The 14,642-nt window shown below is 36.8% G+C and overlaps 1 protein-coding gene across 4 annotated transcripts in view; it reads right to left on the reverse strand.

The window, feature by feature from the left end:
- LOC409611 (disintegrin and metalloproteinase domain-containing protein 10) overlaps positions 1-14,642 on the reverse strand; it is a 134,399-nt gene that overhangs the window by 35,748 nt on the left and 84,009 nt on the right. For 2 of the 4 annotated variants that reach the window (XM_006563615.3, XM_006563613.3), the window contains exon 1: positions 2,699-5,581. The exons of 1 other annotated variant lie outside the window; for it this stretch is intronic. In XM_006563615.3, coding sequence (XP_006563678.1) covers positions 2,699-2,780 — 82 coding nt within the window. In that variant the 5' untranslated portion in view covers positions 2,781-5,581. Of the gene's footprint in view, positions 1-2,698; positions 5,582-14,642 lie in introns of those variants that run through there. One more of the 4 variants, XM_006563616.3, reaches the window with a different exon arrangement.

Consider the following 14,642-nt stretch of genomic DNA (forward strand, 5'->3'; position numbering starts at 1 on the left):
TATATTCCACTTACCGTTCGAGGGATTGCAGGAATGACAATTAGAACGATTAATTCGAAAAGTATACGATTCACTCTTCTCCCTGTACCCAGTAACAAGAAATTAATTCGTCTCTGTCACTCGCGCGCGTTCGCAATTCGGGACATGACTCGAGAACGGAGTGCATGAAGGGGATTGGATGACATCACACACGTGGCGACATCTTCGAGCGCAGGATGGTTCATTTCTGTCCGTATCGCCTGATGACAAATTGAAAAATGCCGGAGGAGAGAGCGTTCTATATCGCCTTCAATTATCTCCGACGGATGGTCGGGTCGGGTGAACACAGGGAGAGAGAGACAATGGGAATAATGGCGAAAGAATGAACGATCACTTTTTTCTAATTAAAGCCCGGTCTCCATAGCCACTTTCAGACAACGTCGCGCTGTTATTACATTTTCGTGTTAGACTTTAGGTACAGACTGTTGGAAAGAAGGGGAAGGGGAAAGGGGATACGATGTACAAGCGAAATCGGAGAAGAGGAGAGGGGGGAGGAAAAAAAATGAAAGGAAGCAAACAAAGGATACGAATGCTGTCAGACTGATAAGGAAGATCGATGCAGCGGCTATAAATGAGAAACGAGGAATAAAAGCATCGGACATGCTGTCACGAAAATTCTCGACAAAACTTGTCATCGGAACGAAAATTCTATTTTTAGCGAAAAACTTTTAAAACACGCGGATACAATGGATTATGTGCGGGGGTGATCTCTTTTTCTAACTAGATTAAAAAATAACGAAAATTTGAACAATCCTATTCTGCGTACTGTTCATTGGTGGAAAGAAGTCTAGTGGGACGGTAGAGGGATAAGAAAGGTTCGCTAGGACTATTTATCCCGCATACGTTGACAATCCTGACGTACGTCACACGCTACACGGTATATAGAATACAGAAAAGCTACAATGTGAACGTTCGAATCGTAAAAATTATTTTCATTTGTGTTACGTTAAGATAATCGTCTAAGATTGAAAGTTGAAATATTTTCGAAACTAACTTATTCATATACATACAATTATTATCTTAATTATTTGAATTATTAAACTATCGTTACAAACCGTAATTAGCATTGACGAAAAATAGGTTAGAATTTTTTGGATACTATCTCTATGCTAATGCATCGAGATTTAGATACAAATCATCATTTTGGATAAATATACATAACAAATACAATAGTAGAAAGAAAAATGTGTGTAAAATAGGCGTTTTCAAATTGACCAATCGGATCAACATTCCGCGAGATTTCTTTCTACCAATGAATAATATGTAAAATTCGAATTAATGTGCGTCTTACTAATGTGTATCCCAGAATTTAACATAATCTCTCTAATTCACGTGGTCATTTTTATTGTTTTTTCGAATTTTGACTTAAATAAATGCTCGAAACACATTCCTTTCCTAATACACATGTATCTACTGTTCAGTACTGAAAAGAAGTTTCGCGAAGCGGTACGGGGGCAAGAGGGGTCCTTCGCTGACCATTTATCCCCACTTCGCACACTTTGTTGGCAATCGCTGACGTCACAGGCTTCACAGTAGTGCACAGAAGAGCTACAATTTGACGTTCAAAATCGTGAAAATTATTTTCATCTGTGAAATGTGTTACGCTAAGATAATCGTCCAAGATTGAAAATGTGTCCAGTTTATTCGTATACGTGTTAATTATTATCTAAACTATTAAAAACTATCATTACAATTAACCTACGCGAAGAATAATATTGACGAGAAATACGAGGTTAAGATTTTAGGTTAGAATTCTCTTAGCATTTTAGAACTAATGCATCGATAAATATAATACGATAAAAAGAAAAGTGCGTGTGTAAAATGGATATTTCGTTCCAAATTAACCAATCAGAGTCTTCCACGAGACTTTTTTTCACCAGTGAACAACATTACATACGTAATTTTCGGTTTCAATTCCCGTGAATTTCTTCGAAGATTCGTTATTGATCGTGAAGGAAAGAGAAGAAAAGAAGGAAAGGAGCAAAAATTCGAATACGAAGAAGATCGGGAGAGGGGCGAGTTTTAATTTGGACCTTCGTTCTCCGCATTGCGAGCAAGCTTGATAAACGATGATGCATCGAAGCGCAAAAATACCGGTTTAACGAACTTGAATTAGCCTAGAGCTAATGAAACGAAGATTTCACTTCGTACGAGGAATTCCTTCGGTTCGCATTCCTTCGTGTCGCGATTAATTGTTCTCCTGTTTTATTTAATTTATATAAACAATAGAAAATTTTATATCACCTTTCTTTCTTTCTAACACTCTTCCAATTTTCATTATATTTTACAATTTTACAAATCATTCTCCTTCAACAATTCCCAGATATTCCCAGAATTTCCCTTTTTACCCTTCTTAATCTAAATCAAATCCACGTTTCTCTTAACCCTTCTGCACTCCACGGAGGAAGAAAAGAAGCGTTTATTATCACTCGAAAAAAGTTGAAAAAAAAAAAAAAGGCTTAATTCGTCGCGTCCACAACGAGGACCGAAGCTCGAAACAATACGGACAAGTTACCCAGCGAGGCGGTGACATAACCGACGGTGCTCGGTGTCGTAAAACGATTTTATCGCGGTCTGGCAGATTGTCTTGGCCGGAAACCGGTCGGTATTAAAATATAAAGCAAGCGGGTGGCGGGTGGGGCGGGTTATTATACTTTACCTGTGTGTTTACACCCCTGGTGAAACGTCAGAGTGGACGGGGCATTTACCGACGGTGGGCAAATGACGTTCACGAGCTTCATAAATTGTAACCCGAGCGGAACGCGGCTTTTCTTATTTATACACACACACACACACACATTCTGAATATCGCTTCAACAGAATCAGATTTGCGCTGCAATCTCATCCCCCGGCGCCGCGTCATAAGAGAGAGGCGTAGGTGAAAGGTGAAGGAGGGAGGGGGGAGGGTTGCGAGGGGAGAAACGAAGGCGAAGACAGTGTGCGCGTGCTCGAAGGAAGGAACTCGAGGGTTGATGATTAATGCGTTAGAGAGAGAGAGAAAGAATTACGCGATAAAGTAGTGGAAGAATATATATTGGTATCTTAAGATTTAAGCGTGTAAATAAGAGATTAGATTTTTAAGCGATAATTCTTGCGTTTAGCGTTTCTTGGAAAATGGAAGAATATAAGGCACGAGATATTAATAAGAGATTTCAGTGTTTCTTGGAAAATATTATATTGGAAATTGGAAGAGTATATTCTTGATATGTTTTAAATATCGAGATTTTTTAAGATTTGAATTTTAATACAGAGATTAGGTCGTGTAAATGATGATGAAAAAAATTTACGTGAAAATATTTTTGGAAGAATGGATCGAGATATCTTAAAACTTAAGTGTTAATAAACGAGAGATTAGATTAAGCGTTTAATTCGGTGTTTAGTATTTCTCAGGAAACATTAGTGGAAAAATGGAGGAATATTGGCATAGATCGAGATATCTTAAGAGATTATTAAGTGATAATAATTCAGTGATGAAAACAAGTACACGTGATAATGATGTATTTATATTAGATATAAAGAGAATTGTTGGAAACTGGAAGAATAGGATCGAGATAGCTAAAGATTCAAGTAGTATTATAAATGAGAGATTAGATCAAGTGATAATTCTAGTTTTCTAGAAAATATTACTGGAAAATATTAGCACGAGATATCTTAAGCGTAAGAAATAAGAGATTTCAATATTTAACATTTCCCAGAAAATATTATTAGAAAGTGGAAAAATATCGAAGTACGAAGAGATGTCGAACGACGATTTAAACACGTTTATGATTAATAACAATAATTAATTTTATTTATTATCCAATATTCGATATATCATTCTCCATATACTTTCCCACCAGATACGTGCTCCACGATTTCACCGATAAATAAACGATAAAATACAGAAGGGGGCGAACGCGTGTGCGTTTTACGTGTCACACGCGTATATATCCGGCGTGTATATATATTTATCTTAACGCGCGGTGATCTGGTAATAGTGGCCTGGAAAATGAATATTTCAGCGGCAATTTTAATGTAAACTACGTTAACGCGGGACCGATCCCCGGTGGCGGCGTCTCGATTCAATTAAAAAGCAATTGTACCATCGACGGAATGAATTATTCAAGAACCCTCTCTTGCAACTTACAAAAAAAAGAAAAAAGAAAAAAGAATAAAAACATACACGCGTACATACAATGGATTCCGGAGCGTGTAAAAATCTCGGGGAAAAAAAAAAATTATAATTGCCTTCTCGGCCGAGTAATTGCGAGCGCGGCTCGTTCGTCGAATATTCAATGCGGTGCCGCGTGTGCGCGATGCCACGCATCGAGACGCGAAACGAAGATAATTCAGCCCAATCAGTTCTTCCGGTGTCTAATTAAAATTTCCTGCCGCTCACCACCGCTCAACGGCGGCGTTTGTGTCGCCCGCAATTTTTCCACGGATCAACGAACGATCCTCTCCCGCGTACAAAACTTGCCACTTAAACGCTAAACCGACTCTCGGCTCGATTCTCCAACCACGGTAGAGACTCCCGTAACCGTACCTCCTCCCCATTATCCCAACACCCTAATATAACGGACGTTCTATTAGCCGTATGTTTTGTTATCCAATCGTTTTCGTAGCGATGTTTACGTACAACGTACTTGGATTGCAACGTAAATACGTGAACGTATTCGGATGTAACAAATACTTTTCTGCGTTCGGTTAAACGTAATCGCATGAATTCGGTTCGAAGGAGAGAAGGGTATCGCGATGTAAACAAAAATGCCTAGCTTCAACTGTTGAAGAGAGAGAGAGATAGGAAATAAAAAAAGACGGTGAAAGTGGAACGAAATTGGCAGGAATATAGCGGACGGTCGGACGGTTCGAGGCGCGACGGGAAACGTAATTCTACGCAGCTGCTTACAATAAAAAATTTACGACTTAACGGCTAGAAAGATATGGGACTTTTAGGACTTTTGAAAGAAACTTGTCAATTTTGTTCGTTTCTACTCGAATAAACGAAGCGATTAATGCAAAAGAAAATATTTTGTTCTATTTATTCGGAAATTCTATTTTTGTCTCCCTGTTAATTCTACTGTATCCATACTTGGGATACGCACGGTGTTCGAATAATAGAAGATAAGACTGGATAAAATTATTATTTTTTTTTTAAATTACGATACTGCTCTTCATTGTAATTTATCGTTTCGTTGAAATGTACGTAATATAGAAATGTGACTAAATGTATAAAGAAGAAGGAAAATAATCAATATATATAAAGGATATATAAATACACGAACGTACGAATATTCGTGATTCGAGAACCGTTGGATAACCGTGAAAAATATCTGTATGGCAGATGTGGCAGTGAAAAAATGTCGTAGCAATCAACTTGGAAAGCGTTTCGAATTTGACGAGCATACGATAAACTGGATTTCGAAATGGAATATTTTAAAAAAAATAGGTATTAAGGGAAAATGACAATCTTATCCTACAATAAATTATTCGATAGATATACGGGCCAGATAATTCAACAAAATAATGTTAAAAATTGTAAGAAGCGTATCGTTCAAAGATCTAAAAACGAATAAAAATATTGCCAGTTAAAGTTAGGAATATTATTATAAAAATATCTTAAAATTAATCTTAATATAATTTTGCAAAATCAAATATGGCAGTAAAAAAAAATTGAATATTTTTCCATCACACTTCCAAATAAATAATTACTCAACTTTAATTTAAAAAAAAAAGAACTCGTCGATAATTTATAATTTAAAATTAAAACACACAAAATTTCGAGAATGTTTGTATCCGTTAAATAAAATTGAAACTCAAGTGCTTTTTAAAAAATTATCGATCAATTCCGTATTTTGATCGATCTGTAAACGTTCAAAGAGAGGATTTAAAATTTTAATGCACAGCTATTGTGTACCCGTTTCATCGGAACAATTACCTTTTTATACATTCGACAAAATTAATTTCGCCCGGTTAATATAGCTGCGCTGTTCGAACCGGTGTTCGAACGACGTGTCGAGATTAAACAACGACGCATTTACCGATCGAGCATTTTTAATCGCGCCACTTACCTTTTTAACAAAAAGAAAAAAATAACATTTCTATATACGAATTGTCTTTTGTTCGATTGAATTTTAATTGTTCGAATAAAATTCAAAAAAAAAAAAAAAAAAGTTCAACGAAGAAGTTCGCGTGCAGATACGCAAAGATTCGAGAAACGAGAACGAATGGATGAGACGTTTTCTTGGGGAATAGGCGTTTGCTCGAACGAGGAAGGAAGCGTGGGATAAAAGGCGGAGAAAAAGCGGACGGCGAGGGGAAAAAAGTTATTCAGGGGAGGGGGGAGAATAGAAGATCGGACACGAATCAGCAGCTATAACTCATCGCGTCGAGGGATAAACATTCGGAAGCGGCGAACCAAAGAAGATCGATCGTCGAAAACGCATCGTGCGAGCTGAGAACCATTTTCGTACCGTTTTATACCGTTCTCGAGGAGAAATGTATATGTAAAATATTTTCATTCTCGACACACAATATCGAAGGAAACTGGTGGAAGGAGAAAGGATAAGCGAAAAAAGATCACCGATTTCGATATTAAATGTAACTAATTAAACGCACTCGATGTATTGTTTTTCAATGATTCTTTCTGAAAACGAATAAATTTTCCTTCTTTTTCCTTTCTTATTTTTCTTCCTATTTGGAGACCTTTATACTCATTCCATCCTTCCATTTCTGTTTTTATAAATTTTTATAAAAGTTATTCTGTTTTTATATAAATTACTAATTTCGTACAATTCATATCGATAAATTTACGTAATAATTGATTCTCGTGTAATTGAAATTCTCAAGTTTTCTCAATTCTGCCCTATTTTTATCCCATTCGAATAACGATTAAATATAAATATTGTCAGAAAGATGACACAGAAATCGATTGCTAGGAACATTTGGTCTATTTATGTTGGATGGAACACTGCGTTACTGTTTACTCAAACTTCACCGAAAATTATTATTCGAGTAATAAATTTGAAATCGGTTTTACAACGCTGTGTACACTTTTCACGGAATATCGGATCACTTGTTCTTAATCGCTGGTTAAATAGGCGGTTTCTTTTCTCGGATGATACTTTTAACGATAATTTTTCGAGCGATTAATGGAGCAAATAATTATTCGAAATTTCATTCGCTCGATCCGTTCCAACGAAAAAGTAGGAGAAATAATTTGGAAATTTGATTTCCGCAAGATCGGAACGGTACAAGATTGACAGACAGAAGAGATTATTATACGAGTTTCTCTGATCTCTCGATAAACTACTTGCGGCGAGTTTATCTTTCCCTCGTTAGCGATAACAACTTCACTTGTTAGTCATTGAATAATGTTCGAATCGTTTCGTCGAATCTTTTCTCTCTCTCTCTTCCTCCGCGAATCTTCTGGAAGGAAGCTCAATTTAAAATAAACGATCTTGCGTAATTTTGTTAAACGAACAAGACCGATCTTAAATAAAATTTCCCTCAACCTCGAAGTTAATATACTTAACGATTGATCGTTCTCGGGTCAGTTTTCAAACCAAAGACTCGATACATCGATATTTCATTCGAGCGAGCCCCCGGATTCGATTAAAACTTAAACTTACCGGCGGTAAGTAAAAGAAGTGCAAAGTCGATAAAGAAGAATTCGCAAGCATCCCTCCTCCTTCCGCGTCCATTTTCTTCGAACTTCGTTTTTCTTTTTTTTTTAAACGATGTTTCACAATCTTTACCTTCCCTCTACCAATCTTTACCTTCAATTACCTCTCTCCGCGTGACCTTAAAACCCTCGATCCTCTTAAAAAAGAACCCCCTTCCAAGAGAACAAGAGAAGAAAATTAAATGCGAGCGAGAAAGAATCCTTCTCTTGAAGAAAAAGAAGGAGAAACAAAAAAAAGAAAGGACCGAGTCATTTATGTATTTGCTAATGCCCGCGCGCGCATTCAGGCGGAAACACGAGCCGACCCCTGGAAAACGCGATGAGAAATTCGCTCGAAAGACCGCCGGTGGAAGGAGAGAAGAGGGACGAATATAGGGACGAGAGAAAGAGAGAGAGAGAGAGAGAGAGAGACAGAGAGAAAGAGTTTACGATGTAACGGAGAGGATGAAAAGCGTAGGGAAATCCCATGATGCGAGATATAACGCCGGGGTAAACTTGCGGACGTGTCAGCGTCGCGGCGTTAAAGCACGTTCGCCATGAAACGATTCTCGGCTGCGTGCATATAGCATCTAGCCTCATTTATGCAGCTGCGTTTCTCTCATACGAGGCGGTATACGATGATAAAAAAAGAAAGAGAGAGAAAAAAAAAGCCGGCATTTGCCTACAAGGAACGGTATAATGCCGCGAAATGCGCGATAAAGAGTTGAACACAGAAACGTGAACGAGAGAGAGAGAGGGGGGGGGAGAGGAGGAGGGGAGGTTTAATTGCTCTCTGGACGGTAATCGGGAAGATAATCCCTTCCGATTTCCGACGAAATTTTTAGAGAGCCGACTCTTTGAGTCGAAACAAGATTATATACGTAGTTTACACGGACGATTGATATTAGAAACTTAAACTCTTAGAGAGTATTAAAAGAGGAGGGAGATAAAAAATTTTATCGTTGAAACGTTCAGAAGATAGAGGAAAGTATGCCATCGAAGTTGGTTTTTGATATCTCGATCGGTCGCCGAGATACGATTCGAATTCGAAGTTTCGAAAGTGGTTGGATAAGCAGAGCGCAAAAATTATGAACGAGCCCGCGGTTTATATTCTTTCCTGGAAACGCGTGCGAACGTTGTTTCGTGTTTATTATTTGTCTGAAGTTTGGAATAGGTCGAGGAGAAGGGATCCGAGTAAGCGAACCGAGGACGGGGATAGATTAACGATTTAAAAAATTACATTTCTCTTCGAACGACGATATCTCGGGAACTGGAACTCGTATCGGAATAAATTTAAAAAAGTTTTAAAGGGGAAGATTCCGCGCTTCCAATGATCGTTCGTTCATCGACCGGAAGTTATTATCCTCGGAGTTATAGCGGTTCAAAGTTTTTCTAATTTTAATAGAGTTTAATCGCGTTAAAGGAAACGATTTAAAAAAATTACTTTCTCTTTGCACGACGATATCTTGGAAACCGGAAATCGTATCGAGATAAATCGGAAAACGTTTTAAAGGGGAAGATTCCGCGCTTCCAACGATCGTTCGTTCATCGATCAGAAATCATTATCTTCGGAGTTATAACGGTTCAAAGTTTGTCTAATTTTAATAGAGTTTAATCGTGTTAAACGATTAAAAAAAATTACTTTCTTTTTTTCTTTTTTGCACGATGATATCTTCGAAACCGGAAATCGTATCTAGATAAATTAGAAAGCGTTTTAAAGGGGAAGATTTCGCGCTTCCAATGATCTTTCATCGTTCATCGATCGAAAGTTATTGTCTATTGAAGTTATAACGATTTAAATTACGTTTAAGATACGTTTATTTCTGGAAAAATATTATAATTATCTCAGAAATTCAATGAAATGGATAAATATTTTAATTTACTCGACAAGACAAGATAAATACAAAAATAATTTACTCCTAAGATAACAATTCGACAATGTTCGAATATCAGCGGGATAGAATGGCGGTTAAAAAAATAACCTCGTTATCAAGAGGTTTCCTCCCTGTTATCGATAACGCGTACTTATACACACTTTATATATAACATGTACAACGCGAAACGTGTCGTGCACGTTACTCTGTTTGAAGAAAAGTTTGGCGGCAAAACAGTGGCACGATGTACTTGTAAGGTCGATGAAATACAGTTTACACGCAGCAATGGATACGATGATACAATACAAACGACACGATTAAAAGTGTCCCACTCGATCGTGTGGAGCACGTTAAACGTTTGAAATAGTAGACGCCCTCGACTCTCGCTATATCAAGGGAATAACCGGATATAAAGTTCAACAGATAAAATGGCTTAACACTTCACGCTAACGACGCTTTTTACCGTTTATATTTTCCGATTCGAATCTTCGCGTCTACAATTCATCCACAATTCTGATAAAATAAACAGAGATTAGAAAGCATAACACACCGAGAACAGAGACATTTTCCCTACGCTAAATTTCACACAGATCAAAATCTTCCATTCGCTTCTTTTTTTTTCATCGATTCAAGGAAAATACCCATTGTAGAGTGTACATTCAATAACCATAACCACAATAATTTAATTTTAACCTAGTCGTTTCGACAGATTCGCTACTTCGAATATTATAACAACCAAAAAAAAACGAAACGACGAAAGAAATACCATTTTTCTCGAGTCCCAGGATCGAATATTTAATCGAACCGCGTCCTCGACGCAACATTTCGTGCGTTCCACGCACCGAGTCCCGGTTCGCACCCGGTTTGTCCGTCCAATTGCATCCAGTTGCAATAACGCCATAGGGTGGAGGGTGTGCTAAAACCGGTTGCGCCCACGCACAATTTACGCGCGATAACCGTTGTTCAGGATAGGACTCGGGAGGAGTCAAACGGACGTTGTCGACTCGCCTTGCGCCGATTAAAGGAAGGGGAAGGGGGGAGGGGGAAGGTTTGATCTCAGAATTGCCTCGAATTTCTAGCGACCGGGAAACTCGATAACCCATCATCGACCCATCGCTAGCTCGCTTTGATTAGTCGGATTAATCGATACGAAAGATAGAATCTTTCTGGATCGCCGGACGACACGCGTCCCACCGCGCGCGGGGGGAACGTGCGCTGTTGCCGTTACCCCTTCCACCTCGCGCACGGCGAGGCGACGGAGATGGGCAAATTTTTTAACCGTTTTAAATACCTTCGCGCTCGAATGCCGCCGCTCGGTTCGATGCGATAACTCGAGAGGTGCGTTCTCCGCCGCCGCTTCGATCGATTTGGGGCGGATTTCGAACGGCGACAGTATTTATATCTATGTTTGATTTTTTTTTTTTTTGAGAATAAAATAGATTCTTAAGTACTTTAATCTTATAAAGCGTGGAATGATATACTGTGAGATTTTTTTTTTTTTTTTAATCTTAAATTAGATCGTGGATCGAAATATACTTTCGGTGGCGAGAGAAATATTATTTTCGAAGTTTTCGAGTTTGGAATACAGCGAAATGAAATTAATTCGAGCGAGAATGAGTTTGATTTTTCGTTACATGAATTATATACAGGAAATTGATATAGTATAAGAAGTAATATAAGAAGATGAGAAATAAGAATAAATAGCCGGTGAATGAATGGTGAGATCCCACGTTATTGGGATCGTAAAATTTGTTCCCAATAAAATAAAAAAAGATGAGAGACACGGAACGACACTTTATCGCGATACTTATCCTGACAAACTATCCATATTGGTAATTGCTTTATTATTAAAATAAATCCAAAGTAACAATATAGATTTTAATATTCAATAAATTTTCTTTCTTCGAACGTAAAGATACATAAAATATCAAAATAAATAAATATTTTATACGTTTAATAATAATACGATATCATTTTAAGTTAAGCAACAAGAAATTCACGGATACGAAAAAAAAATTTAATAATTTATTTATTCACGAAGCATCGAGTAATATCGAATAATATAATTATAGCACAAATGAATGAATCTTGTCGATAAATTTCAGAATTTTAATCACCAGTTATTTATTCATTTATTTTTTTAAATAATCATAAAATTGAATAAGATGAATCAGATCAAAATTTATCTTGAAAATAATACCCCCTCCCTTCTGATTTTAATCACGAGTTAGTTACTTAATTAGTTATTTTATTTTTAAAAAGTTTAATAATTTATTTATTCACGAAGCGCCGAGTAATATCGAATAATATAATTATAGCACAAATGAATGAATCTTGTCGATAAATTTCAGAATTTTAATCACCAGTTATTTATTTATTTATTTTTTTTTAAAGTCGAATAAATTGAATCAGATCAAAATTTATTTTGAAAATAGTACCTCCCTCCCTCTGATTTTAATCACGAGTTAGTTATTTAATTAGTTTTTTTAATGCCTTAAAGTCGAATAAATTGAATCAGATCAAAATTTCTCTTGAAAATGATATCCCTCCCCCCTTCTAATTTTAATCACGAGTTAATTATTTAATTAGTTATTTTATTTTTTTTAATATCTTAAAGTTGAATAAATTGAATCAGATCAAAATTTATCTTGAAAATGGTACCCCCCCTTCTGATTTTAATCACGAATTAGTTATTTAATTATTTTTTATTAGTTTTTTTTTATATTTTAGTATTTTTAGTATTTTATTATTATATAGTTATTTTATTTTTTTTAATGCCTTAAAGTTGAATAAGTTGAATCAGATCAAAATTTCTCTTGAAAATGGTACCTCCCCTCTTCTGATTTTAATCACGAGTTAGTTATTTAATTAGTTATTTTATTTTTTTTAATGCCTTAAAATTGAATAAGTTGAATCAGATCAAAATTTCTCTTGAAAATGGTACCCTCTCCCCTCTGATTTCGATTCAAAATTGGCGTAGATACATTAAACGTGGAGAACGATGAATGCTAATTTCGGAAGATTATGGATGGAACGAAAGGGGGAGGGGAAGAAAAAAAAGGATTACATTCAATTATTCTGCGTTAAATCTTTTTCTGTGTTCGTTCGAGGAATTTCGCTCAATTTTTGCATTTGGGCAGAGAGAGAGAGAGAGAGAATTCTTGCCAAGGGGATTTTTATCCACGCGGAATGTGGATGTAATCGAAGGTAGACGGGGGAAGTTAATGGCGCTAACGGTTTGGGAGGCTCGTAAAGGAATTTATCGTAGCTTCGAATGTACGTCACGTGCAGAGACAAGTTCGATTTTTCAACGGAGGGGAGGAGGAGGAGGAGAGAAAAAAGGAAAAAAAAAAAAAGGAACAGAATCGAATAAAGAAACGAGAAGTCTGGAAACAGAGAAAGAGAGGGATAGGCAGCGATCGAGTGGTGTATAATTAAACACGTCACGATTTAACTGGATTAATAACAATAACCGAGTTCTTCATGAGAGAATTTTTTTTACAACAATTTAGACGATAAATTGTCACAACACTTTCGAAGCAGCGATTGTCGAGTGAAATAAAATATTAAGATTCTCTCGTAGAATCTTTCTGATTTTAATTAAAAATCAATTCAGAACAATTTACAAAAAACACGATGAGACATTAAAGACACTGTTACAATATTTTCAAAACAATAGTGATTGTCAAGTAAAATAAAATATTAAAATAAATCTTCGAGTCTCTTACTTTTATTAAAAATTCTCTCATTTTAATTAAAAAAAAAAAAAAGATACATATATACGTATCCCTGAAATTGAACAAATATATATAACAATAAGAAAACATATATACATTATCGGCGTTGGAGCGAAGTTCGCACATTTGCGTATTCCGCGACACTTTCGAGACTTCGTTCCATTCGTTCGAATCGAGTATCATTTTTGCTTGACCTCACGCGCCAACATCCGCAATTGCACGTTCGAGAAATGGTTCCGATCTTGCGATCGTTACGATCCCTACATTCCACTTTCTCCAGGTATAATAAAGGCAAAAATTTCCGGGGGAGGGAAAATTCACGAAACGCGTACGTACACATTCGCGCGTCACTTTGAAATCCTTTCTCTACGAACGACCTTATTATACCGAGTATTTTCTCGTCTCGCCTCGAAAACTTGGGTATCGCGGAACAGTCTTGCAGAGCTATCTAGCTCTGCCCCCCACTCCACGACGCGAGCGAACACAGAACAGCTGGGAAATCCGACAGCGGGACAGCTACTCGAAAACTGTTCTTTCGGGTTTATTTTATTTTATCGAGCAAACTTTCTCCCCTCTCCCCTTTCCTCGTTCCCATTCGACTTCCCCTGCCCCTCGTTTCCCTTCGAAATTTCCCTTCCCTTCCCTTCCCTTCCCCTTTTTCGCGCGTACGAGGTTCAATACACTTTTATTGGCTTGGTTCCGGCTGGCTATAAACCGCTCCCGTGCGCGCCATCTCTGCACAGAGCGCCGAGTATAGAGGTTTTTCGATAACTCGATTCTCCCGTGTTCACCAGTGTTGCAAGGCAACCGTGCTTCTAGATACAAGCATTCTGCGTGTTGTTTCTCAGTGTTGCCAACAGTATCGAGATTCGTCCTACGGAATTGATCGGATAGGGATTGGTTATCGAATATAGGTTAAGTTGACGAAAGGACTAGAATTTCGGTAATTTTTCGACCGAATTGAATTGCGTTACGCGAATATTTGCGATTATTAAATAAATACGATTCGTTCGTATAGAAATTCTAAATTTTTCGAAGATATTAACATAAATAAGGGATAAATAAGGAAAGGATTAGAATTTTATTTATTTATTTATTTGACCAAATTGAATCGTTTTAATTAGAAAAAGTAAGTACTTAAAAATTTCGAATAAAGTTAATTTAAGTAATTACTTGTTAAAACATTTATTCGCAGCTGTGTATAATCGATCTCGTTTGGTAATTACAATTATTCGCGATTATTATTGAACGAGATTCTACATTTATTGGATATGAATATTCGAACGGAGTTAAGGAAAGGATTAGAATTTTATTAATTTTCGACTAAACCGTTACAAGTATTCAAATATT

This window comes from Apis mellifera, linkage group LG15 (genome assembly GCF_003254395.2).
Source record: "Apis mellifera strain DH4 linkage group LG15, Amel_HAv3.1, whole genome shotgun sequence".
NCBI lineage: Eukaryota > Metazoa > Arthropoda > Insecta > Hymenoptera > Apidae > Apis > Apis mellifera.